At 41.8% G+C, this 27638-nt stretch overlaps 1 protein-coding gene across 5 annotated transcripts in view; it reads right to left on the bottom strand.

Moving 5' to 3' along the window:
* Window positions 1-10534: 10534 nt before the first annotated feature.
* Window positions 10535-27638, bottom strand: part of zbtb38 (zinc finger and BTB domain containing 38) — a 70331-nt gene continuing 53227 nt past the window's right edge. For 4 of the 5 annotated variants that reach the window (XM_068042537.1, XM_068042538.1, XM_068042539.1 and 1 more), the window contains one exon: window positions 10535-15670. In XM_068042537.1, the coding sequence (XP_067898638.1) occupies window positions 11486-15670 (4185 nt within the window). In that variant the 3' untranslated portion in view covers window positions 10535-11485. Of the gene's footprint in view, window positions 15671-20723; window positions 20801-27638 lie in introns of those variants that run through there. The other variant, XM_068042542.1, reaches the window with a different exon arrangement.

Here is a 27638-nt window from a genome sequence, read left to right on the forward strand (position 1 = left end):
GTCACGAATGGTGCTGAACATAATGCAATCATCAGCGAACATCCCCACTTCTGACCTTATGATTGAAGGAAGGTCATTGATGAAGCAGCTGAAGATGGTTGGGCCTAGGACACTACTCTGAGGAACTCCTGCAGTGATGTCCTGGAGCTGAGATGATTGACCTCCAACAACCACAACCATCTTCCTTTGTGCTAGGTATGACTCCAGCCAGCAGAGGATTTTCCCCCTGATGCCCATTGACCTCAGTTTTACTCGGGCTCCTTGATGCTATACTCGATCAAATGCTGCCTTGATGTCAAGGGCAGTCACTCTCGCCTCACCTCTTGAGTTCAGCTGTTTTGTCCATGTTTGAACCAAGGCTGTAATGAGGTCAGGAGCAGAGTGGCCCTGGCGGAACCCAAACTGAGCGTCACTGAGCAGTTTATTGCTAAGCAAGTGCCGCTTGATTGCACTGTTGATGACACCTTCCATCACTTTACTGATGATTGAGAGTAGGCTGATGGGGCGGTAATTGCCTTGGTTGGACTTGTCCTGCTTTATGTGTACAGGACATACCTGGGCAATTTTTCACATTGCAGGGTAGATGCTAGTGTTGTAGCTATACTGAAACAGCTTGGTTAGGGGCGCGGCAAGTTCTGGAGCACAGGTCTTCAGTACTATTGCCGGAATATTGTCAGGGCCCATAGCCTTTGCAGTATCCAATGCCTTCAGTTGTTTCTTGATATCACGTGGAGTGAATCGAATTGGCTGAAGTCTGGTATCTGTGATGCTGGGGACTTCAGAAGGAGACTGCGATGGATCATCAACTCAGCACTTCTTGCTCAATATGGATTCAAATGCTTCAGCCTTATCTTTTGCACTGATGTGCTGGGCTCCCCCATCATTAAGGATGGGGATATTTGTGGAGCCACCTCCTCCAGTTAGTTGTCCACCACCATTTACGGCTGGATGTGGCAGGACTGCAGAGCTTAGATCTGATCCATTGCTTATGGGATCGCTTAGCTCTATCGCATGCTGCTTACACAGTTTGGCACGCAGATAGTCCTGTGTTGTAGCTTCACCAGGTTGACACCTCATTTTGAGGTATGCCTGGTGCTGCTCCTGGCATGCCCTCCTGCACTCTTCATTGAACCAGGGTTGGTCTCCTGGCTTGATGGTAATGGTAGAGTGGGGGAAATGCTGGGCCATGAGGTTACAGATTGTGGTTGAGTACAATTCTGCTGCTGCTGATGGCCCACAGCGCCTCGTGGATGCCCAGTGTTGCATTGCCAGATCTGTTCGAAATCTATCCCATTTAGCACGGTGGTAGTGCCACACAACAAGATGCAGGGTATCCTCAATGTGAAGGCAGGACTTCGTCTCCACAACGACTGTGCGGTGGTCACTCCTACCGATACTGTTATGGACAGATGCATTTGTGGCAGACAGATTGGTGAGGACGAAGTCAAGTATGTTTTCCCCTCTTGTTGGTTCCCTCACCACCTGCCGCATACCCAGTCTAGCAGATATGTCCTTTAGGACTCGGCCAGCTTGATCAGTAGTAGTGCTACTGAGCCACTCTTGGTGATGGACATTGAAGTCCCCCACCCAGAGTACATTCTGTGCCCTTGCCACCCTCGGTGCTTCCTCCAAGTGCTGTTCAACATAGAGTGATGCCAATGAACAGTAGAAACCTAGCACCATAAGTCAGGAATGATTTGTAAACTGAAACTGTAAGAAACAATTGAATCCAGTCATGAAACCTTATCTACCTGTCTTAATGCCCACTTGACAGGAAACCTCTTTTTAAAAATATCACAAATTAGTATTGGTATGAATAGTGAGTACAGTACACATAAATACTGTTGTAATGCAACTGAGGACTCCACTAAATATTGACAAGGATCAGAAAAGCAGTACTTCTCAAGATGTAAAGAAAGGATTGCATACCATAACATATACCTTATAGCGTATCACCTCTCTGAAGACTGGAAATCATTCAAATTACTAATAGGAATCTTGAGTTGAGTTCTGAAAGAAACAAAAGGAAAAATGTTAAGAAAGAGGTTTTTAATCAAGTAGTAATGATCAAAAAAGATAAAATTCCACTGCTTTGGGCACTAAGATGTCATTGCTGCTTGGTTTGTAATTGTGTGCATGGCACAGACCAGGAAACTAGTGCATTGGCAGCTCAAGATAGGTTGGCCAGCTAATGGCTCATAAAGTGAACTTAAAAATGCTTTCAGAGTGGGAGCTGGGCAGAGGAATAATGTCCAAGTTAAAATAATTTCTATGAAGGCTGACAGTCATGTTTTAGGATTCTTTTTTTAAATAAACTGTGCCCACAAAAAGGTTTGGAGAAAATGGTTTTATGTTTGGTAGCTACCCCTCTTTTTCTGGATAGTAATATAGTGGAGCGAATTGCACATTCTTTATAGAACCCACCTAATTGTATTCCATTTGGAATGGAAATAAGGTGGGTTCTATAAAGAGTGGGCGATTGGCTCCAATAACTTATCACAGAAGCAGTGAAGACAAAAATCTACTCCACTGTGTTTTAAAGTGTAGGTGATTAAAATATAAATGAGCTAACTTTGATATTATTTCTCCATAGATTGTATATGATAAGCATTTCATTAGCCTAGCTCAGCAATCAATTAGCACCTCACACCCATTGGGCTGAATTTTACCAGCCCCTCAATGCCGCGGGTCGCGGCAGTAAAATTGTGCAGGGAGAGGCCCGCTTCAACCCACGACGTCGAGAAGGGCCCACCGCATATTACGTGGGGCGGGGATTCTCTGTGCGGCCCACCCACCACCTGGCGGCGGCCCTTTATCTGCATATTAAAATGAACCTAAATGATATGCAAACAAACTTACCTGCAGGCGGCGGCAGTCCCATACTGATTTTACAGTCGCCATTCATCCTTCGCACGTCTTCAGAACTCCGTATGGAGTTCCGAGGCGAGAACCTAGTGGGGAGGGGTGAGGAACAGAGTAGCAAAAACAAATGCGATTCGGTGAGGGGATGGTGGGAAGTCATTGAAGGTTAAAGGAAATAAAGATCGGTGGGGTGGGGGGGGGGGGGGTGGTGAAAGGTTGTTATTGGCAACTTTAATGTTTTTGTGGGGGGGGATGGTTGGACAAATATTACTCTGATTATTCACTGAGGGGGTGGGAGAGGGGATTTGAAGTGAGCATAATATTATCAATAACTTTTCAAATCTTGCCACTTTAACCATTGTAATTTAAGTGAAGGGCTTGAAGCCTTTTAAAAATGGTGCTGGCGCCTGTGTAGTGGCGACAGAAGCTGTTGCCGGGGACATGGCAGCGGCTACCCCCTCCATGTCATCGCGGGCGGCCGCTCCGCCCCCTCTATTTAAATGAGACCCCGTGCGTAATATCGCGGGGGTTCTTCGGCAGCACTTCCGTGTCAGAAGGCCACAGAGTTCAAAGCGCACCTCCGCAGAGCACGCCACGTGAATAAAATGCAGCCCATTGTTTTGGGAAGTCACTGAACCAATTTGGCTGTGAACAGAGGGAGATTAATAAAACAGAGATGGAGAGACAGCTTAAAGAAAAAGAATGCTGCAAAACAGTCAGGCCCAGAAAAGGCTGCGAGAAGGCTACAATACAGGACAGTAATTAGAAGTTGTTTTGTTCAAGTCAAGAAAGATGACGTACCAATGTGGAGAAATGTGACATGTTCATTATATCTATTGGAAGGAAAAGACAAGTTGCACTGACTGAACCAAATGAATCTGATCATAATTACTGTTTTGTCTGTTCATGCACTTGCTATGATTCATATCTTTCCTTATCTAAGGGTTTGCTCTGTCTGTCTTCAGAGAAATTGAAGGAAATGTGCAAACATGAATATCATGTTCAGTTCACAAAGGAATGCTGTTGTTACAACTCTCTGACGCCAGCATTCAGATACTGGGTTGCACAGGTACAGTTCCAAACATAAGACATTCAGACCATTTACAGTGTCTAGCACCACTGTATACACAAGTCCTGAACTTGTAACAGAGGCTGTTGGTGAATCAAAGTTCTGTCATTTGTTCTGGGTTAGCTTGCACATTTCTGCACAACTGTTGCCCTTTACTATCCACCTGAGGTAATTATTCCTGGTAGCCTGTATTGCATTGTGCATATCTGCAGATCAGAATGTACCTCATTAATTGCTTTGTTCCCTGCATTTTTCAGTTTCCACAATTTCTTGGGGACCCCTCATCAACTAACAGCCCTGATAGATAGTGTGGAATTGTTTGTTACCTACAGCATCTTGCAGATGGTAGCATTTATCTTCCTTTGTGAAAGTGTAAACAATGTTGAAAAAAATTAATTTTCCGGGTTTTAAGTGCCAGCTGACCTGAAGAACCATTAAGGGCTTTCTTTGATTGAATTATATTGCTGAGTGTTGGAATGCTACTGTCTATTGTTACAGTCAAGTGAAGAAGGGTCGAAGGGCTTCCCTCTTTTCCCTCTCCTTCATGGCCACAACAGGTTTAATTATTTCTCAAATTGGATGTACTGGCCAATTCAGTAAGTGTTTGATTACTTGCTATAATCAAAACAAGAACCAATCGGACAGGTTTTCTTGAGTTAACAAAGAAAGAGGTTAACATTATTGTGCCTAAACCAGAGTAATAAAAATAATAAACAATGCACTAACTTTCACTCACGCACACACGCTGGAGATTACACATACACACAAATAGAAAGGTAGATTTGTTGAGTTAGAGTCCATAAAACAAATGGTTATACAGTCTGTGAGGTTTGGTGATTCAGCTGGCTTCCAGCTGAACTCAGTGGTCCTGAGTCTTTTAGTTTGAATGTGTAGTTGACTGGTTCGGTGGGTCTCTTGGAGACAGTGATGTGGATGATTTCCTCCAACGGGGTTTCTAATGATAGCCGGAGTATGCAAAGATGATCAGTAATCAGACAGGATTTGAAAACTTTCAAGGTGGAATGGAGAGAGAGAGAGAGGGGGGAACCCCCACTTAGGGTCTGCACATGGCAGAGTCCAGTTGTTTCTACACTGCTGCAAACACCAGCTTAAAACCACAGATAGGGAGGGGCTTCTCACATGACAGTCACTCTGATTCAAAACATAGCAGTTAACAGTATTTCTCTCTTGCTAAAGAGAACAGGTAGTTCCTTTAAAGTTCCTGGGTCTTGGTTCTGACTGGGGAATTAGAAGACATTTCATCTCCCTCTTCACAGTCCTTGCATGTATGATACAGTGTTGCAAGTTAGGTGACCATCCTAAGCTGCTAGCAGTCAACTTTTTAAAAGTGTCTTTTTAAAAAATATATAAATTCAGATCTCCAGTCAGTGGATTAAAGAAAATTATCATTCAATAAAAGCACATTGGTGTAACACTATATTCAATGAAAACAGCAGAAGCAGCTCTATTTCAAAATAAGCTAGTGGTGACCATTGCGTATTTTCTTTACAACACCCAGTTTTACTGGAAGGATTTGTTCGCAGTGGCAGCTTTGCAAACAAAAATGTCTTCTCCGCTATACAAACTTGCATAAAATATACATATTTCAATGCAGTTGAGTTGCATCATTACATTGTACATATAAATTTTAATCTAATTAAATTTGGCCAAAAAAGAGACTTGGAAAGGATTAGTTAAGAAGAGGAATTAGCCGCAATTCTGGAGTTCAGTTCACTTGAGAACAAGAGGGAAATGCTCTGTAACATGGAACTAGTATTACATGCATCACTCTTCAATTACAAACCAAGAGGCACAAGCTGGAAATAAAGAAAAGAAACACCATTATAGGCTATTTTCATGCAGGCCCACACCTGCCAAGCATGAGGCATATTAATTTTGTCACATGGACATTAAATTTCAAACTGTTGTTGGAGTGAAGAAAGGACTTGCTTTAAAAAAAAATTGCCTGTTCTTGACTGGAAAGACATTTGCATATGAACAGTGTTTGGAAGGATAAAGCAGCCATTCCCTGACATATTCAACCCACAACGGACCCTTGGCTAGAAAGACATTTGCAAATTATCAGACAATGCTTGGAAAGGACAAAGGACTATTCCCTGACACTTTCAACTCACAATGGACTTTTGATCAGCAGACATTGAAGGTGGGGGAGCTCACATTCCAGGTTGACTGCTCAGATGGCCGAATACACAAACAGACATGGTCAAACCAGCTAGTCACATGACTAACCTGCTGGGCAACCTGAGTTTTTTGAATTTGTACAAACAGTTTTGGCAGAAAGCAGAATGCTCCTGGACTGAGAAGATCTCTCCTGGCTGACTCGCCACAGCCTCTCCTGTCTGCTTGCTCCCATCTCTTTCTCACAGGACTCCAAATCCATTGAAGACACATGAACCCCACGAGAAAAAAAGTCTCCTACAGCAAAAAAGTTAAGAAGAATACTGGGCCCCAGGGAAAAGCAAGATCTACTTACAATAAAGGACACTACAGTGAGCTCGAAGAACTGTAACACAAAAAACTTCCTTAGATATTGCCTCAAACTTTTCCACTTTATTTCTTGTTTCCTTTCGGTCTCTATCTGCATGTCTGTATCACCTATGCATGCTGGAGTGGGCGCATCGTGTATCCGTGGGCGTTAACCAAATTGGAGCTTAAGTTTAATAAAATTTCACTTTTCTTCTTTAAACCTGAGAAAACCTGTTGTGCTGGTTTCTTTGCCTTATAATTGGAAAGCGGTGAAAAAGGATTCACCAAGGGAAAGCTGAAAACATGGTGTGTTTAAAAATTAAACTGTTACAGTAAGACCAGGTGAATGTTGAAAGGGAATCCTAGACCTCTTTCTCACTTGGTCATAACAGCTATCTAAAAGTACAATTAATCTATTGCAGGACATAATTCAAAAACTCATTTTAATATTTACACTCATTATCTGCTAAATCTCTAGCCACTGATTCCATCGCTCTCCATGGCAACTGTTAGAGGCTGAACCAGTCTTTTTGCAACCGTGGTATCATATTAGACCCCAAGATAAGTTTTCAATCATATATCCACACCATCATTAAGACTGCCTATTTCCACCTCTGTAACATAGCCTGATTCCACCCTGTCTTGGCACATCTGCTGCTGAAACCCTCATCTATGCCGGTTTCCTTTAGACTTGGCTATTCCAATGAACTCCTGACTGGCCTCCCACATTCTACCTTGGTTAAACGTGATGTCATAAAATTCTGCTGTCCGTGTCCTAACTTGCACCACGTCCCGTTCAACCATCACCTCTATGCTTGCTGGCTTACACTAGCTCCCAGTTAAACAACGCCATGATTTTAAAATTCTCATTCTTCTTTTCAAATCCATCCATGGCCTTGTCCCTCCTTGCCTCACAACCCTCCAAGATCTCTGTGTTCCTCCAATTCAGGCCTCTTGAGCATTTCAGTTTTAGTTGCTCCACTATTAGTGACAATGCCTTCAGCTGCATGGGCCCCAAGCTCTGGAATTCCTTTCCTAAACCTCTCCACCTCTAAGATGCTCCTTAATCCTCTCTGACCAAACTTTTTGTCCATCTCCCCCAATATCTCCCTGTGGCTCAGTATGATAATTTATTTTCTAACACACCTGTGAAGCACTTGGGGATGTTTTATTACATTAAAGATCCTATATAAATGCAAGTTACTGTTTTTGTAAATTATTTGTAGTTCAGATTTTCACGATAACTAAATAGGATTAGTTACTTAAGTCACAATCAATTGAGTCCAAGATTCCACCAAATTGAAGGTTTTAAAAGCAATCTTGTGAAGTAAATTACTACAAATAGTGTCATTGTTAATCCTATGGGTTATGCAACATTTGCAAGGGCAGGTTATTACAAGGTAGAGTGTTTCTGGATCATAGGGGACCAATTCCATTTGGTGGACTACTCTGGAAATTGGGAAAATCCAGATATTAAAAATCTATACTTGCACCTATACCTGTCAACTTTTTCCACTAACAATTACTGTCTATGTATATACTGGAAGCTGATTATATAAGTTATTTGTGCAGTAATAACACCATAACCCCAATGGAGATCCCCCAGGACTGCCGCTGACAGAAAAGTGCAATTAGTGTAGCAAATTTACACAGGCAGATTCTATTGTATATGTGGAATTTCCTATCTAAATCGCTTAGCTTCTCTACCTCTCTCTCCTCCTATAAGATGCTCCTTAAAACCTACTTCTGACCAAGCTTTTGGTCACATGTCCTCATTTCTATGCGGCTCAGTATCAAATTTTGTTCAATAATGCTCCAGTGAAGCACATTGGGATGTTTTACTATGTTAAAGGTGCTATATAAATGTAACTTATTGTTGTTGTGAAAGTATAAAAGAGAATATATTACTTAAAATAGGCATCCTCATCCAGTTATCTACCCGCCTCTCGCCTCTCATAACCGGGAGACGACTTTTGGTCTTGTTTCCCCATGTGGAGCACCGTCTGAGATCACCTGCTTATATTTTGATAAACAGCTTCTGGAGCAATGTACTGTATCAAACCAGACTGTTCAGGTTATGCCTTGTGTGTGGTATTACTCGCAAGTAATATGGAATTTTATGCCTCTCTCCTGACCTTTAACCTCAAGATAGGCAGCATTATAGATGTTTGCCACCTACATGATGGTTAATTTAGGTATTAGATTGAGTTTTAAAAATGAAAACTGGGGGAAAAAAATCAGTTTATTGTAAATCTTAAAAACAACTGAAAATTTTGGAATTGGAGGGCTGTGAAGGTGGATTTTTACTTTTGAGATATTAATCTGCGTGGATAAGTGTTGCATTATATACACTTCAGTGCAAAGTTAAATTGCAGCCCACTTTAATACATTTTGTCCACTTCAATACTTTGAATTAAACAAAGTAGACATTTAATGCAAGCACTTACTAAAGAAGTTCTGTTTTGAGATTGGCAATGTGAGGATATATTTACTAAATTATTTTTCACTGATACCCATAGTTCTGAAAAGTTAAAGATACAGAATGAATCTTTATTTCTGTATCTATAACCTCTAATAATTCTTTGTTCCTCCAATTCTGGCCTCTTGTGCAACCCCGACTTCCTTTGCCCCACTGTCAGTGGCCATGCATTAGGCCAGTGACCGGCAACCCATGGCTTTGAAGTCGCACGCGGCTCGAACATCTCATTTGCGGCTCCCGACCTTTTCCAGTTGGATCGCGTTATTATAAAAAAAAGCCAAAAAAAAAGTCAAGAAAATGTCAAATCAAAAGAACTAGATGGCAACACAATTTTCCTTATTGAGTTAGCTTAGAGATGACCAGATTTAGTTTTGCTGCCAAATCAAAAATAACTCATGGATATCGGATATAGGATAAAATGTTTCATGTTAACAAAAGAACAAAAAAATGAATTCTGCCCCGCAATTGTTAGCAAACCTCAAAACATTTTCCAAAAAATATCCACCTACAAGTGAAAGAAAATATGCCATTATGATTCTCCAGGAAAAAAATGATAAAGCTGAAGGCAAATTTAGGATCTGGGTAGCATCAAGATTCAACTTTGAAACAAAAATAATGGTTTTTATTGATTCCTGGAACGTAGAAACTGGGTTTTTGCCCGACCTATATACAAGATTGAAATGACATGAAATTGAGTAGTGCCTGCAGTCATTCTTGTAAGCGTCTGAGAGAAATTAAAGCAAATTACTTTTTACAGAATCAAGTAAGTACATAAGTGTAACGCATAATAGATTATCGATAACAATCTTTTCCTGTTAAGCTATGCTTATACCTTTTACTCCATTCTTAATTTTTTTTTCATCTTGCAGCTCCCAATAGTTTTATTTTGGGTATTTTTTTTTTAAAGCTGCTCTTCAGGTAAAAACGTTACCAACCCCTGCCTTAGGTTGTCTAGGCCCAAAGGTCTGGAATTCCTGCCCTGAACCTCACTGCATCCCTTCCGCTCTGTTTTGCTTCAAGATACTCCTTAAAGTCTCCCTCTTTGACCAAGCTTTTGGTCACCTGTTCTAATGTCTCCTTCTTTGGTTTAGTGTTAATTTACTGTTGTATGCTCCTGTGAAGTGCCTTGACATGTTTTACTATGTCAAAGGCATTGTAAGGAAGCAAGTTGTTGTTAAAAGGATGAATTAAAAGATTTGTTTTTAAATGGAGAAGACAGAAGTACTTACAAAATAAATTATACACTCCCCTACATTAAATAGAAATGCTAGCAGGTCAAAATAGTTCAAGGATATCAAGATCAAAAAGACTAGATTGTCCCTGTAAGCAGCTATCATGAAAATTGAGACGTGACTATACTTCATGAAGATTTACCTGCCTATCATTACACCTCATTTAGATAGTGCTTAAAAATGTATTGAAGATAGGGCAGGTTATGGAAAATGAATCAGAATGTCATACATTTTCAACAAGGCAAAACTAAAAATGTACATTGTATAATTTGCTTTATTACAACAAATTAATTTCATCAATGTCATCCACAGTGTTCACATTCTTTTTCACACCATTATCCAAAAGTACCTTTCCCCTCCACATCACCCCGCCCCCCCCCCCCAAAAAAAAACAAAAGTAACCCTTGGTTTAACAAATTGCTTTACACTTAGTTACATGGAACATTAATCCAACAACAGTCACAAGTTTACAGAATGGAATTTCAAGTTATTGCCAATATGTACAACAGGAAAATTCCTTAAATGTTTCAAACATACTATTTTCTGGGAAAAAAATACAAAATTAAAGCATATTACACCCTGGGAAAGAGCAAATGGACATAATTTTTTTTAAAGCTCAATGACCAGGATACAGTTAAGTGCCACTTTGCAGAAGAGAAAAGTTTCAACTAAATTGGTTCTTAAAAAGAACAGAAATTTTCAACAGGCCTTTACTCGTGGGCACAGTATACAACACATATATCTATAGCTATATCCTACTGTAATAAAGGGACAGATATATACACATACATGTATATATACATATGTATCTGTACACACACAAGACTGCTACTACAGTAGTCATGACATTTTTTTGCAATACATGTATGTGTGGTGTTTTAGAAGTCAAATATCTTGGACAGTTGCTGCTTTACATTAAAACTATTATTTGCTCTTTATTCCTTTGAAAATATGTTTAGTTTGGTTTCCAACATTTGCTTCATCTTAAATCAATTCTGTATGAGCTTGCTTCTCTGCTATGGAAACATGCATAAACATTAAAATAAATTAGTTGCTTTTTTTGTTTCAAAATATATCACTTTTAATGCGTGGGACAACATTTTTTAAAGGAGATCAGGACTTGAGAAAATGTGATAACTATTTCCTTCAAGAAAATAAAAAAAAACTAGAACACAAGGAAACTTGACTTCTTTCCCAATGTCCCTTGAGAATTTGACCTTTAATGCCTTCATAATCTCCTGCTGCACAATTTCTTAAACACAATAATGTGCTTTTAATTTAAATATTCTGGGTTTCAATAATATCCCACCACATTCTGTAGTCCGAGGAAGCACCAAATCCTCAAGTCTGAGCCTTTCACATGGCTTTGTATACCATCCCCTCTCCCTGATTACAATAAAACATTTTAGAAGAATGTTGATAGAAAGCAAGTCCGCCATCATCTCTGTGGTTACTCTCACACTGGTAAGAAACATTTGTGCAAAGAGGCAGATTAATGTCTAGATTTTGCTGGTGAATCTGCCAAATGTTTTCATTGTTCTGTGGTAGTGTTCTCTGGAAAAGATCTGGACCCACATCATTAGCACGTGACCACTGGTATTTTGCACAGTTAGTCTTCTGTAGCAAGGTTGGTAGCTCAGCTTGGCTGCAATCAGGGCTGAGCTCTGTGTTGACTGAACAGTGAATGTGGTCAACATCAGCTGAAGTAGATGGCAATTTTGGTTTATTCTCTGTCTCTGCTCTATTTTTAAGCTTGGATTCTGTTACCATTGGACAAGTCATCGCATTTGTATGGGGATCATTTGTATGGTAGTTCAACGATCCTTCTGCATCCTCACAGACAGAACGCTTTATTAAGTGCTTTTTTCGGTGCATACCGAGTCCAGCGGCTGTTTTGCAAACCTTAAAACACTGGAAACAAGCATGTTCCTTTCCTTCCTGTTGAGCACGTTTTCTTTCCAAGTGTCTCTGCTCATGATTCTTCTTAGTTGTCAGGTAAAGAAAACGCTGAGGGCAGAAGTGACAGCGGTACCGCTTCTCCCCAGTGTGGATCCTTTCGTGCTTTTTGAGAGTTTCACTCAAAGTGAAGGCCTTGTTGCAGTAGAAGCAAACAAACTCTTTAACACCCAAATGAATGCGTTCATGTTTGTGGAGGTTTCCTTGGACTGAAAACCGTCGACCGCAGGTTTTGCAGGAGAAAGGTTGCTCACCAGTATGACATCTTATGTGCATCTTCAATGTAGAAGAATTTGGAAATAATTTTGTGCAGATAGTACATGAATAAGGCTTTGTAGTTGAATGCCATTTCAGATGCTTTTCCATTTCTTCAGTAGATTTTATTTTGTTACTAAGTGTACAGTTAAACTCTTGAGATCCATTATGACTTACTTTATTTATAGCAATTCCTTCTGCGATGTCAAAATCCTGTTCTTCTCTGGAAGGAGAAACTGGAACTGAATGGCTCATTATCTTGTGTCCACCTTTTTTCTTCCATCTAGATTTCTTCAATTTATGAAACCCTTTGGATCTCTTTTTTGGTTTATATGTATAGTAAGGTCGCCAAAGTTTGTCATTTGAATCATGATCACTCATTTCATCGCACGTTTCAATGCCTCCAGCAGGATCTGCAACACTTCCTGCAGGATATGTGTGACTAGGTGACTTGGTAATTTGTTCTTCACTTTCTTCCGTTTTAATATCCCGGGCCATCTTTTCTTCATTTTGAATCATGCATTTAGGTTTTCTACCTTTTTTACGGAACAGTTTGGAACCAGTAACCTGTCTTTGTACAACTGCTTTATCCCCAATTTTCACTGTGATTTGGCAAAGAGGAGCTACCTGACTGTCTGTGGAAGTTCCAGGGAAGGCAGGCTTTGCAATATAGGTTTCTGTTCGGCTTCCTCCAGAAAAAGTACTAGAACGATTCTTTTGTGTAGCCCCCTGTCCTGTGACTTGTCCACTTCCCTTTGCTGTTTCTGTTGCCTTCTTAGAAGCACCTTTATTCTGCAATTTCACACAATCTTTAACAATATTTTTCCTTGGATTTGTATCCAAAGAATCACTGTTCATATTGGTCTGTGGAAGTGGCCGACAAGCATCATTACCAGACAGTACTCCACTACTGTATGTAATGACAGAAGAAAATGCATTCCCATGCTTTATAACAGATGAAACCCTATTACTGTGCATTATAACAGAGGGAGCTGTGTGCCCATAGTTAATAACAGAAAGACCTGTATTGGTCACATTAGTGGCCAGGACTTGTTGCCCGTTATCAGCATCAGAGGTTTCATTTTCTGTTGAAGTGCAAGAAAGCAAGGGATCATTGAAATGGCAGCCATTGGAAAGACTGCTGTCTATACATTCAGCCGAGAGGCATGTTTCCCTTGCAGCTTCTTCAGCTGGTTCATCCTGACCTGTGAAGGATGCCGATGCACAATGGGAAGACTGCTCTGAAGGAATAGTTTCTGAAGAAAGCAACTTGTCCTGCAAACTCTCTGAAGTAGGCGATAGATTACTGATGGAAAAGTTACTGATATCAAGAGAATTCATGTTTTCATCTGTTGAAGGAACTCCAATAACTTGATTATTGTTGCGGTTTTCTGGACAAGACCGAGTGTAAGTTTTGTATGGTCTTTTCTGTAGCTTCATAGGTAGAAGCCTATAGAGTTTGAATGGATACATCTTGGCCCTGTATCCACCACTTGCTGCTTTCTTGTTTGTGGGAAGACCTGGATCAATGCCATGAAAAGATTTCTGATGGGTTTTCAAAGTATAGTAGGTCATAAAGGTCTCCAAACAAAAAATGCACTGATACCGTCTCTCTCCAGTGTGCCATATTTCGTGTTTAGTACGATATTCAGCTAATGCAAATACCTTATTGCAGTAATGGCAGGGATAGGTTCTCCGCCAAGAATGAACATTGGCGTGTCTCTTTAAGCTGGACAGTGTTACATAGGAACGCTTGCAAACACTGCAAAAATACAAAATGTGTCCCTCAACAACTTTTACAAAGTGTTCTGGTTCTGGTGAGCTGCTCCCTCTCCTTGACCGTATCAAATTTACTGAGCACTTGTTGGAATTCTCCAGTTCCAAAGCACACGAAATCGAATTTGGATCTTCTTCGCCACTGGCAACTTCAGTGTCACTGGATAAATTCTCCACTTGCTCACCACTTGATTCACGATTAGACACAACTGTTCCTGGTCCTCTGCAAAGATGCTCGTGAGTCTGCAGCCTCTTCAGATGAACAAATGGTTTACCACAATGCCTACAAGATAAAGGCTTTTCCAAAAGAGTCGTGTGGATTTGGGAATGGACATTCAATGATACTCGAGTGCTAAAAGACCGTGGGCAATATTTACAGTTGTAAGCAGTTTGGCGTGTGACTGCTGGCACTGTATCAGACCAAAGAGCATTAGGCACCGATTTGTTCAAGTTTTCCATAGGAGGAGAACCTTTCTCTGCATCAGTGATTCCACCTACAGTTTCCTCAGTATTCACAGTAGGTCCATTTAAAGGGCCAGTAACTGGCACGTAATTTACTGGGCTACTATCATTTGCTGTTTGTAATGCATTCAAGTTAAATCGTAGAACCTTAAAGCCAGTTGAGTTGGCAGTGTACGGCGGTTGGGAAGCTTTGCAAATTTGGTCTTCCAAATGCATGTCCTGTATAGCTCCAGAACTAGCAATATTGCTATTCATATTGCACAAAGGCTTTTCATTTTCTTCCATAGGTTCTTGTACTTGAAGACTATAAGGAGGATCAGCATTTTGCTGATCTTTTCTGGAAGAAGATACAGCATAGGAATGTTCAGCAAAAGTATGAGCAGGTATCTGCTGTACACCATTTGCAACCTGGGCAATGCATACCATAGACAGCTTATCAGATTCTGTTGCTTTTTTGTTGATATTAGTTGTTAAGTCAACTGGAAAATACATGTCAGTGCCAGCCTGCATGTCGAAAATTGAAAATGCATTTGTGATTCGGGGTCCATTTACAAAATGGAAATCTTCACTGCCTTTGTCACTCGCAGAATGGCAGACCTCTGCTTTGAGATTCTGAAGGCTTGTTGGTAAGGAGAGAGAAGAAGCAGGAGAAACTGACCGAGAAGAATTAGGTGAACAGCTGTATAGAGCATCGACAGATCCAACATGTTGCTGAGGGATGGGCATCAGATTTTCCAAAAATGATATCCCTAATCTTTTCCCAGCATTGACAAGGTCTTTTACACTCTCAGACCCTTTGACAGCTACCTTTGCACTGTAGATGAAATGCAGTATTTCTGCAAACACATCTGCTTTGAGGTCAGGCAGTTCCAGGACATGGCCTACCAACCACAACTCCTGGCTTGAAAAGAGGTTCTTAAAGTAAACGCTGGATGCTGCCAAGACATTTTTGTGTGCTTTAAACTTGGCATCTTCCACAACAATGGTAACATCACAGAAGATACCTTTGGAGCGCTGTTCATTCAAGCAACAAAGGATAGTCTGGCTGTGGGAGATGTCCATAATATCTGTATTTGAAGACATGACAATCATCTGGAAAGAAAATAAATGAATTCAATCAGTGATAGAAATTGAATCAGTTCTGACTAAATGCACATCAAGGGATTTATCTGGATCTTATGTCTGTAGCTATATATGAAAGACACACATGAACACAAACATTATTCTAAATTTGATACAAAAAAGGTGCTATGTTATTCTGTTGTTTTTGTTTCTCCAACTGTTACAATCTCAGTAGAGACCACTAACTTTAAAAACAAGAGTTATGAACTTCCCAGTGACCGAATAAGAATCACAAGATTGCACTTTTTGAGGCTTTTACTAGAACAACTAAACTAAAAATCAACATTAAACAGTACTTCGTAGGTAGCTAATAAACAAAATTACAGAGAAAGGCATTTCCCATTAACCTATTAACGTGCTCGAAAACCCCAAACCACATTTGTATTAGTATTCTCAGCGAAAGGTATCCTTGCACTTAAAAGACCCAAACTCCTCACAGCTGCAATGGGTTGGATCTCTGAGTGTCCTTCTCAAAGCCAACATTCTCTTTGCTCACTTCTTCTGAGCACATTCGACTGCACTTCTGTTAAAAGGCAAGCTCTCGTGACTGCGTTGGTCTTTTCTCCTCCACAAGCCTCAAGCCAGGTTCAAATTTCAGCAACCTTTTGCTGTTTCAGTGATCTGAGAGCAGCTGTTTCCCTAGAAACAGCCCACTGGTTCCTTATCAATAGGCGTTTGCCTTTGACAATCCTCAGAGACCATGGGCTGAATTTTACCCTGCCCCAGTGGGTCAGATGGTGGCGTGGGAGCGGTGTAAAATTGGGCAGGAGGCTCCAGAAAGCTACCCACCCCGCTCCTGCCTCCGGTCAACCTTATAGCAGTCGCCTGAAAACAATCAAGGCCCTTAAGTGGCTACTTGAGGGCCCTCGCCTGCCTCCACAGGTATTTTACCAATGGCAAGTGGGCGTGCTGGGGATGTGAAAGGCCGCCCGGCCTGGGGGGGGGGTGCAGGAAGCGCCAGGGCCAGGGCAGTCAGGCACAGGGTGCCCAATTGAGGGTTGCCCCCACCTCCCAACTCACCCCCAGGACCCAAGACGCCTTCCCCCTCCCCCCAAATGACCATTCCAGCCTCACCAAGGAGGGATTGATCTCCCTGGTGAAGAAAGCCCAATTTACCTTCGTTCTTGGATCCCTGTCGTCGGCTGGGCTGCAGTCCCAGCAGTGGCAACCGCTCCCAGTGGCGCTACTGGGACTAAGAGCTGCCGGCCCGCTTATTGGCCTGCAGCTCACTGAGGCGGGACCTCCTCCCTCAAGTGGGCAGAAGTCCCGCCTCGGGACAATTAAAACCGGAGACCCGGTCTAGGTGGAAGCAGGTTCGCCACTGATTTTTACAGTGGTGACGAATTCCCATTTGCCCAAGGTAAAATCTAGCCCCATAAGTCTGACTCTAGCAAAACCACCCGGGCCTTCCTTTGTTTCCAAGTGTTAAATATTGCAACTCCAATCTGCATTTTTAGAGCCCCCGTCTCCCTGTTTACAATCTCAGAGTCTGGGAGAGTGAAACCCATTGTCCTTTAGGTGTTTCAACCTTGCACCCTGCTTTCAAAAGGGTCTTTCAGCCGGGTTCCTTGTTCTCATGGTAACCAAGACCCCGGTTAGTCTCTGGACAGATTTTGTATGAGGTCAAGTGAAGAGGGGTCGAAGGGCTTAGTTTTCTTCCCTCTCCTTGTTTGACTACAATAGGTTTAATTCTTTCTTAAAGTGGATGTACTGGCCAAATCAGGTGATGTTTGATTACTTACTGCTATGATCATAACAAGAACCAATTGGACAGGTTTTCTTGAGTTAACAAAGAAAGAGGTTAACTTTATTGTACTTAAACCTTACTAATAAAAACAATAAACAATGCACCAACTTTCATACACACAAACACACAGAGGCTGAAGTTTATACTTCCGCTGGCGGTCTACCCGCGCGCCTGCACATGATATGAAATGCAGTGGCTCATTTAAATAGTCGGGGTGGACAGCCCATACCAATGACGCAAAGGGGGCAGGCGGTCCGTCTCCGGCAATAGCGTCAGCCGCCTTTGTGCAGGCGCTGACGCATTTTTAAAGGGCTCCGAGCCTACATTTCAATTTAAATATTTAGAGATATTGATTTTAAAAGATTAAATAAATTAATAATTAATCTGACCATCTCCCCCCCCCCCCCCACCCCTTAAATCATAGGATTACCTACCTGCTCTCTCCCCCACAAACACTCGCCTTTTGCACCTGACCTTCCCCCTACAAAGTTCACAAACTTTAAACTTTACCCCTTCCCACCATCCCCTACACAAATGAAATGACTCTGATCACGCTACCCACCCTCCTGCACTGAAAAACTTAACTGCTTCCCCTCCCCCCACCACCAAACCTGTGTTCCACTGAATTAATTGAATTCAAATTTCATCATCTGCCATGGTGGGATTCGAACCCATGTCCCCAGATCATTAGCTTGGGTTCTGGATTACTAGTCCAGCAACATTACCACTACGCCACCACCTCCCCCATCCTGGGTCGGCTTGCTGAGCCTTGACCAAGGAAGATCTGTTTAACCCATCCTCTGGGTCCTCTTAACTTCCCAAAGATGGTTTCAGATAACCAGACAGTAGGGTCATCTGTCTGCAGGACCAGTTTAGCATCCTCTGACAGAACTTGTTTGGCCATGGACCAGATCATCACACAGTCAGGAAAAATGCCAGGGACCTTTTCCTGTAACGGCTCTTGTCTCCCTGACTTCTTTTAGTTTCTCTAAAGCCACTAGGGAAGCTACCATCTTTGCCCCCGCCAGATCATTACCAAGCAGCAGGTCGACCCCGTCCACAGGTAAACTAGGGACAAACCACACAGTTACAAGTTCTGAAACAAGGCCACACTCCAGGTGCACCCGGTATAAAAGGTATGGGCATAGATCTTCCCTGATACCTTTTACTAGCATTCTAGCATTCAATGCACTCTCTGGGGGAAAGGTCATGCCTTTTCCCAGCAGAAGGGAATGGGACCACAGGCTTACTTGGCTCACTCGAGGAGCATGGGGTCACTTTTCCTCTGGACACAAAATTCTGGCAACTCTCAGGGATTGTGTTAAGTTTTCCCGCACTCTCAGCAGTAGGTTTACTGGGTTTTACTGCTACAGTTAAAGCCACAGCCTGGTCTGCTGTGCTTTCCATCAGGGCCCCTTCTGCTACACTGGTCTGGTGTACCCTGACTAAACCTACAAGTTTTCCATGTAACTTCCAGCAGTCAGCTTGAAGGTGACCGGTCTGATTACAATGGCAACATAGAGGCTTTCGAGTGTCACTCCTGTTCTCAGCACTTTCCTTTTTGGCCTGGGGAGGGCCCCCTGTGTTTCCAGTTCTCCCTTCTCGCTCATGGCTGTTCATCCTCATATTACCCTCCCACCTCCTGTCCTTTTCAGGTTTTTGGAGGTGATTAGGGAAGGGTTTCCCTTGAGGCAAAGGTTTGTGAATAAGTGTAGAATCATCAGGCAGGATTGCTGCCTGCCTGGCTCTTGGAACCTTTCGTTCCTCCACATGGTTTCTGATTGGAAAGGGGAAGTGATTTTTTGAACTCCGGTGAGGATCACCTACCTAAGGTTTTCATGGGTGGACTTAAAGTGCCCATATCCATCGGTCGAAAGAGAGTTGCTCAACCCTTACAAACTCGAGGCAAGTTTATTTCGGCTGCTTTCGGAGAGTTTGGAATTTTTGGCAGTACGCCTCCAGTACTATAGCTTGTATGCACTTAGGATAGCATTTGTAGTCATCTCATAATCTGATGAACATTGTGAATAAACCTCATGGACTTTTCCTGCTAGTTTCCTCTGCAATAACAGTATCCAGCTGTCTACTGGCCACTTCAACTGTTTTGCAAGCTTTTCAAAGAGATGAAAAATACTTCCACATCCCCCTCATTCAACTGGGAGAACTTGAAGAGCTCAGCACCTGGTCCTGAGCTAGGGGTATCTCCCTCACTAGTGGTGCCTTAGTTGGTTGTATTGGGTCTTCCGCTAGTTAGTTCGAGCCACCTTAACTCCCTTTCCTCCTTCTCCTTCTGGAAAGCTCTTTTTCTCTTTCCTCCCTTTTTCCCTTTCCTGATATTCTCTCTCCTCTCTCTCCTAGAAAGCTCTCTCTTTTTCCCTTTCCTGAAATTCTAATTCCAGTTTCCTCTGTTCTAGTTGTATCTTAGCGAATATTACTTTGTCTGTTTCAGATTCTATGCCTGTCTCCGGTTCTTAGGATTTCAGGCTACCTAACTTTGGGATGGATGGTAATCTCTAACTGCCCAGCTATTTCCTCAACTCTTCAACAGATAAAGCTTTTAACCTGGCCCAAGTTATTTCACTCTGTTCTTGGAAGGTACTGGCCACGAATGTGGACATTTTAGTACTCTGGCACTGAAAGACACAAGAAAACCTGTATTGAAGTTTTTAAAATTATTGCTAGGAATTAATTTGGTTTCCCACTTCTAATCTCCCGTTTGTCTTTGGATTAGAAAGCAGTTGAGGCCAAAACATTGTATGTTTTCAAGAACGAGTTAGATATAGCTCTTGGGTCTAAAGGGATCAAAGAGTATGGGGCGAAAGTGGGAACAGGCTACTGAGTTGAATGATCAGCCATGATCATAATGAATGGCGGAGCAGGCTCGAAGGACTGAATGGCCTACTCCTGCTCCTATTTTCAATATTTCTATGTTTGATCCCAGATGTGAGCCCCCAAGTTTCTGTTACAGTCAAGTAAGGAGTGGTTGAAGGGCTTCCCTCTTTTCCCTCTCCTGGTTTGACCACAACAGGTTTAATTCTTTTTTCTTAAAGTGGCCAATTCAGTAGGTGTTTAATTACTTACTTGCTATAATCATAACAAGAACCAATGAGACAGGTTTTCTTGAGTTAAAGAGATTAACTTTATTGTAGCTAAACTAAACAAATAAAAATAAACTATATGTCAACTTTTGCTCACACACATACACACAAATAGGTTACAGAGTGGGGAAAGATAGATTGGTTGAGTTAGAGTCCACTGAAAAAAAAGGGGATATACAGTCTGTGGTGTTTCATGATTCGGTTGACTTCTAGCTGAATTTGGTGGTCCTGAGGCTTTTAGTTTGAACAGGTAGATGACTGGTTCGGTGAGTCTCTTGGCGATAGCAATGTAGATGATTTCCAACACGATTTCTGATTGTAGCTAGAGTATGCAAAAGGTGGTCAGTCAACAGGCAGCATTTGAAACTTTCAAGCTGGAAAGGAGACAGACAGACCTCCCCCCACCGCCAACTTGGGTCTGCACGTGTTAGAGTCTAGAAGCTTCTGCTTTTTTGCTGCTGCGGAGAAATACCACAGATGGGGAGGGGCAGTTAGCAGTATTTCTTCTTGCTAAAAAGAACAAGTAGTTCCCTTAAACTTCCTGTGTCTTTGCTCTTGCTGGGGACTGAGCAGTGGTGCTTCCAAGCTGGACTGCTCTCCCTTTTCAATTGCTCGCATTCAATAAAATTGGACTGAGAGTGTCCAACATGAATCACAGGATTGTTACAGCGCAGGAGGTCATTCAGCCCATCGTGTCCGCACTGGCTCTCTGAAAGATCAATTCCCTCAGTCCCATTCCCCTGCACATTCTTCCTTTTCATATAACTATCTAATTCCCTATTGAATACTTCAATTGAACCTGCCTCCACCACTTTCTCAGGCAGCACATTCAAGACCTTAACCACTCGCTGTGTGAAAAAGTTTTCCCTCATGTCACTTTAGCTTCTCACCAAATACTTGAAATCTGTGCCCTCTCGTTCTCAATCCTTTCACGAGTGGGAACAGTTTCTTTCTATCTACTCTGTCCAGACCCCTCATGATTTTGAACACCTCTATCAAATCACCTCTCAGCCTTCTCTTCTCCAAGAAAAACAGTGCTAACTTCTCCAATCTATCTTCGTAACTGAAATTTCTCATTCCTGGAACCATTCTCTTGAATCTCTTCTGTACTCTCTCCAATGCCCTCATGTCTTTCCTCAAGTTCGGCGCCCAGAACTGGACGCAATACTCCAGCTGAGGCCGAACTAGTGTCTTACACAAGTTCAACATAACTTCCTTGCTCTTGTACTCTATGCCTCTATTAACTGCTCTCTCAACCTGTCCTGCCACCTTTAATGACTAATAGGAAAGATTATACAACAAAACATTGCACATTAGGGACGCATTCCCACTAATGAGAGGTTAACTGCACCAGTCAAATTTACTTCATTTTGATGGCCTCAGATTCAATTTTCTCGCCATCCCAGATCCTAATGGCAACACCATCCAGGATCTAACAGCATACACAGCTTAATATATTTCAGCCTTCCTGTTACGACCAGGTATGTGTCTAGGGGTCGTCTGCTGTCTTCACCTGGTCTTATTGTAACAGGGTTTAATTTTAAACACACTGTGTTTTGAGCTCCCCCTTTGTGAATCCTTGTTCACAACTAAAGCAAAGAAATAAACACAAACAGGCTTTCTTTGGTTTAAAAATGATGTAATTTATTAAACCTTAAACTCAAACTCTAGTACAGTTCAGCTTACGGATATACGACGCGCCCACGCTAGCATGCACAGGCAATATAAACATACAGATAGGGACAGAAAAGAGAGGAGATTAGTAGAACAGTTTGAGGCAATATCTTGTTACTGTTACTCGAGCTCACTGTAGTTCTTGATTGAAGATATGGTCTTGCATTTCATTGGGGCCCAGTAGTCATCTTAAAACCTTATTCACATAGGAAACCTTTCCCTCTGAGTTTGTGTCTTCACGAGATTCAGTTCCGTGGGAAAAGATGAAGGCAGGCAGACAGGAGAGGAGATGCTCTCAGTCCATGAGCACAGGGCGTTGTGTTTTAATTCCTTTGTTGGGAGTTCAAATTCAAAACAACTCCCAGGTTGTCCAGCAGGTTAGTCATGTGACTAGCTCCTTATATGGAACAATCTCTTCAAAATCCTTTGTTGGAAGTTCAAATTCTCTGCAACAGCCAGGTAGTCATGTGACTAAAACTGGTCTGACCACTTCTGTGTATTGGAGAAGCAACTGCTGGGTCCCCATCATTTCAACATTGTCTGGTACTATGCAAATGTCCTTCCAGTCCAGGCTTGCAATGTTAAGTTTTTGTTCATGTGGCAAAATAATGTATGCCTCAGTCTTGGCAGGTGGTGGGGGGGGGGGGGGGGGGGGGGCGTGGTTTGCCTGACACTTACTCATATTACTTGTCTTTAAATCAGGCATTTTCTATTCCCAAGTCTGACAGCAGTATATTCATCTGCTGCCAGATACACAAACTGTTCAAAGGCCTTCGCCAATACTGTTCAATATCTGGCATCCAGTAAAGTGGCAAGGGTGACCTAGGATGAACAATTTTCCTCCCCATTTGTCAAGAATTCTTCTGTTTACCATCTCCTGCTGATGGTCCAAATTGGAAAATCACTGAGTAAATTGCAGCCGCAGCGATGTCACGTCATTCTTTGGCATATCTCAGGGTTACACTTGTATGCTATGGCACCAGGCTGCCTTAAAATTAAACTGAAAAGATTACTAGAAAAGTCACTGACATTTTGTTTTGAATTAGGCTACCTAAAAATATAAACTGCCAACCTCCTTCAGACAGATGCTCAGACTGAAATAAAATATTCAAAAAAGTTATCCAAGCTGAAGAAGTTTTTCTTTTAAACTCTAACATTTTTTTGTACAATAAATAACCTGAGTGGAAGGCAATACCAATATCTGCAGCAGAACATTTAGTACTGAATATTGACAGTTGTGTAAAATATTGTCTGCACTGCTTTGTTTTCAGAGGTGTCTAAATCAGCTATTATACAGAATATTTGGCATGGACATTGATTGCAGATTGCAATGTTGTCACTAATCTTACATTACTTCTGTTGCTGGGAATCTATTTAGAGCTGCAATGTGTAGGACCAAGTGTTGCCGGTCATTTGAAACCGTAGTAAAGCAGATTCTTTACAATAAGCATCATGGTTAAAAGCTATTGCTGTAAGAAAGACACGAGAAGAGGTAATGAATGTGTAAGTTTCATGTAGGTGTATTTGAAACCAGGCAATGTGTTGCCAAGATGATTTTAACACTAATCAAAGTGTTCCTCTACCCCCAGTAAATTTAAGTATGGATTACAAAGTAATAGATGGACATCAGGGACTATGAGAAATGAAGGGATGGGAAGGAAAAAACTGCAGTCTTGGCCCCAGATCTTAGAAATCATTAAAGGAATGTTAAACAGAAAGTGACAATATGGCCCATGAGCGTACCAGTGCTGGCCCACTAAACAGAGACATTTTACTCGAATGACATTTTCCTGAGCTTTCCCTGTATCCAATATTTTTCTTCAAGCTTTTATCTAGTTCTCCTTTAAATATCATGGTTGGCGTGGTTTCAATAATCAAGTGGGGCAGAACATTCCAAATCCTGTTCTGTCCTGGAAATAAATACACGGGAGGAGAATTTGGGTGTAGTGGCCAGCAATGATCCCTTTAAACTGTGCGCTTGCACAGACATGCAGCAATCTGGAAAGTACCGCGCAGGCCTCTGACAAATAGTTCCATGCAAGATACGCTGCATGATGGGCCATGCAAAAAATTTTTAAAAAGGTATCGCACATGACAAAAGAAAATTGAGGGAACTTTGGTGGCCAGCACATTTGATTTTCCATCCATTAATGGATGACAAAGAGCACTGACCCTCCCACCTGATATGCATTCCCATCATGTAAAGGTCTGCGCTGGATGCACCAGCTTGTAAAACTTTTCACTTTGTCACAATAAATTACGAATTCTATAGTTCAGGTACAAAACAGAGGCTCATTTCAAAGCAGCAAGTACAAAATGAAGTGGTCTTACTTTGCCTGGTTTCCAGAAAAGTGATGTTTCTATTAGAAATTCTCAAACTGATTTATTAGTTAAACTGCTTTCAAGTCAAACACATGATTTAATTTTAGCATCGGAGTCTACCTATTTGTAGAAATTCACATAATAGGCAATTTATTTAACGCAAATTGACATCAGTTTTCTTGAAATCGAAAAACAAATCTGAAACATTTGTAATCTGTGCCATATTCACACATTTATAACTTTTTCAGACAGTAAGCCCAAAGATTCAAATATATTTCACCATTAAGCATTTTTAAATGCTCTTTCCCCCACAAGGTGGTGCTAGGACCTCTGCATTATGTGAGCTGGTGTAATTTTCCAGACGAAAAACAAATAAAATAAAGACAGGAACTAGGCCATCCGTATAAGTTTTGAGCAACAGCTGATTTGTAAACATAGTGCATTTGAGAGCACTGTTAGGTCACCACCCCCAGCCCCCTACACCCTGCTTGAAGGCAGAGTGAATTTATTAGAAAAAGTATTGTTTATATTTCAGCAGATTTTCCCAAAGTCTTCTGTAGTAAAACACACCTGTCCCAGTAGGCAACACACCAGGCCTTCAGTGCAGGCAGTTCTAACCACACCTCCAACCTATAAATCCCTCAAAATTACAACACAGTCCCTGAAAGTAACTGGTGGCTAGGTTTTGTTTTATCCAGAAGCTAAGGTCACTTGTCAGAGTGCAGCACCTGACCAGACTAATGAAAACAAAACATAGGAAATCTCAGTGCTGGAAAAATCCACACATCCATTTAGTCTCCTGTCTTTTTTTTCCCCCCAAAATATACTTCATTCACAAAAATTTGCAAAAAATACATAACAAAAAACAGTTCAAATTTGACATTTTAGAAAGTACAATAGAGATCAGATTCCTTCGATACCGAACATGAAGTACCTCACAACTCTGGCCATTCCATTTTATATGCAATGTACATTTGCATTACAAAGCAAAAACATTGTTGGTGCATACAGCCTGAAGGGTTTTACACAGGTTCCAGCCCCTCGGTAAACTATGGCAGGAGGATCTTACTCAGTGGCCTTTCCCCATTGAGCCTTTGCAGCAGCTGCTCCAAGCTTTGTCCTAGCAATTGTAACCAATGATGTGCTTGACTTCAAGAAACTTTTTTTTTATTTCCAAAATATACTTTATTCATAAAAATCTGTAAAAATTACATTCCCAAACAGTTTAAAACAGCATCAAGTCAAAAAATACAAACAGTGCAAAGGTGATCAGTTTCCTTCAATACAATCATGAGTTGCCTCACAACCCTTCCATTTCATTGTCATGCCATATACATTTTTACATTTACAGCACACAAAATTTTCCCGATACAGTTCGAGGGGTTTCCCATGGATCCAGCCCCTCAGTTCAGCTTGGTGGGGGAACCTTACACTGTGGTCTTTCCCCATTGAGCCTTTGCTGCAGCTGCCTCAAGCTTTAGTGCGTCCCTCAGCACGTAGTCCTGGACCTTGGAATGTGTCAGTCTGCAACATTCGGTCGTGGACAACTCTTTGCGCTGGAAGACTAGCAAGTTTCAGGCAGACCAAAGGGCGTCTTTCACCGAATTGATAGTCCTCCAGCAGCAGTTGATGTTCGTCTCGGTGTGCGTCCCTGGGAACAGCCCATAGAGCACAGACTCCTGTGTTACAGAGCTGCTTGGGATGAACCTCGACAAAAACCACTGCATCTCTTTCCACACCTGCTTTGCAAAGACACATTCCAGGAGGAGGTGGGCAACCGTCTCTTCCCCACCACAGCCACCGCGGGAGCATTGCGCGGAGGGGGCGAGACTTCGGGCGTGCAGGAAGGATCGGACAGGGAGGGCCCTTCTCACCACCCAAGAAACTTGTCCAATTTGACTTTGAAGAGATCCAAGCTACTTGTTTTCACAACCTCCCTTGGTAAACTATTTTGAAGACCAACCACCCTCCTCGGTGAAGTAATGCTTTCTTGCATCTTCCCTGAAGCTATTTTTTCAGCTTAAAATCATGGTCGCATATCAAATCAAATATCTCCAATTCTTCTGTGGTCCCATATCAAATCAAAATATCTCCAATTGATCCTTTGCAACTCAGTCTTCTTAATTTGCATATCTTCATCATAGCACCCTTTTTTTCCCCCTCAGGTTTTTTGGTCTGATGCCCTCAATCATTAAAATAGTTTTTTGCATAATTTCAATTTTAATTCCTGTCGCCTGGTAGAAATGGGATGTTAGTGGAGTTCAACTAGAGGTAGTAGACTTAGCCATCACAATGCTGCTCTGCCATCGTTTCTGGGGCCTCAATCAAGTGGAAGCCTCATTAATCTGTGGAAACTGGGGTCCTACACAGTGTACTAAAGACACAGATACCATTTTAACTGCCTATTGTGTAGCCAGTCCTCAGTGGATACTCTGCTCAGCAAAATCTGCTGGTACAGCAGAAGCAGTTCACAAAGGTAAATGTTAACATTTATTTTTTTGGGATTAGCTCTCCTCCAGGCTCTACATGAATAATATGGGCCGCTGTCAATCCTCCAGTCTACCACCCGATATTAAGCTGGCTAGAGACTGCTAGATGATGTTCTACCTGCAGCGTATATGCTAATGAAGCCAGGCCCTTAAAAGGCCCTGGCTTGGTACTGGCACTAACAGTTGTAGTCTGCTGAGATATGTTGATCAGCTGCCCAAAAATTAAAATTCATCCCAATTTTTTTCATTACATTCTGCAGAATTAAGATGTCAGCTTTTTTTCCTCCACTAAAGTTATACTTTAGTATTGCTGAAAATAGAGACATTTTGTCGAAGCTTTTAGTCTTGCACCCATCAGGACAACTCGCAAGAATACAAATGTAAGGGAAGCAACAAATTTATACTGTATGAGAAGAGAATGCTGATTGGTTGGCAAGTGGACTTTGACTGGTTGGGGTGTTACTATGGAGAATGCACCAGTTTATGGTGACAGACAGTTAACTGCCGAGCTTGGTTTGAAATTTAAACCAGGCAGCTTGACTGATTGGTCAAGGCATTGCCCTGAGGAATGAACCAGCTAATGGCTGTCACTTATTCTGTTTAGCTTA

The sequence above is a fragment of the Heterodontus francisci genome, chromosome 11, assembly GCF_036365525.1.
Source record: "Heterodontus francisci isolate sHetFra1 chromosome 11, sHetFra1.hap1, whole genome shotgun sequence".
In the NCBI taxonomy this organism is placed as follows: domain Eukaryota; kingdom Metazoa; phylum Chordata; class Chondrichthyes; order Heterodontiformes; family Heterodontidae; genus Heterodontus; species Heterodontus francisci.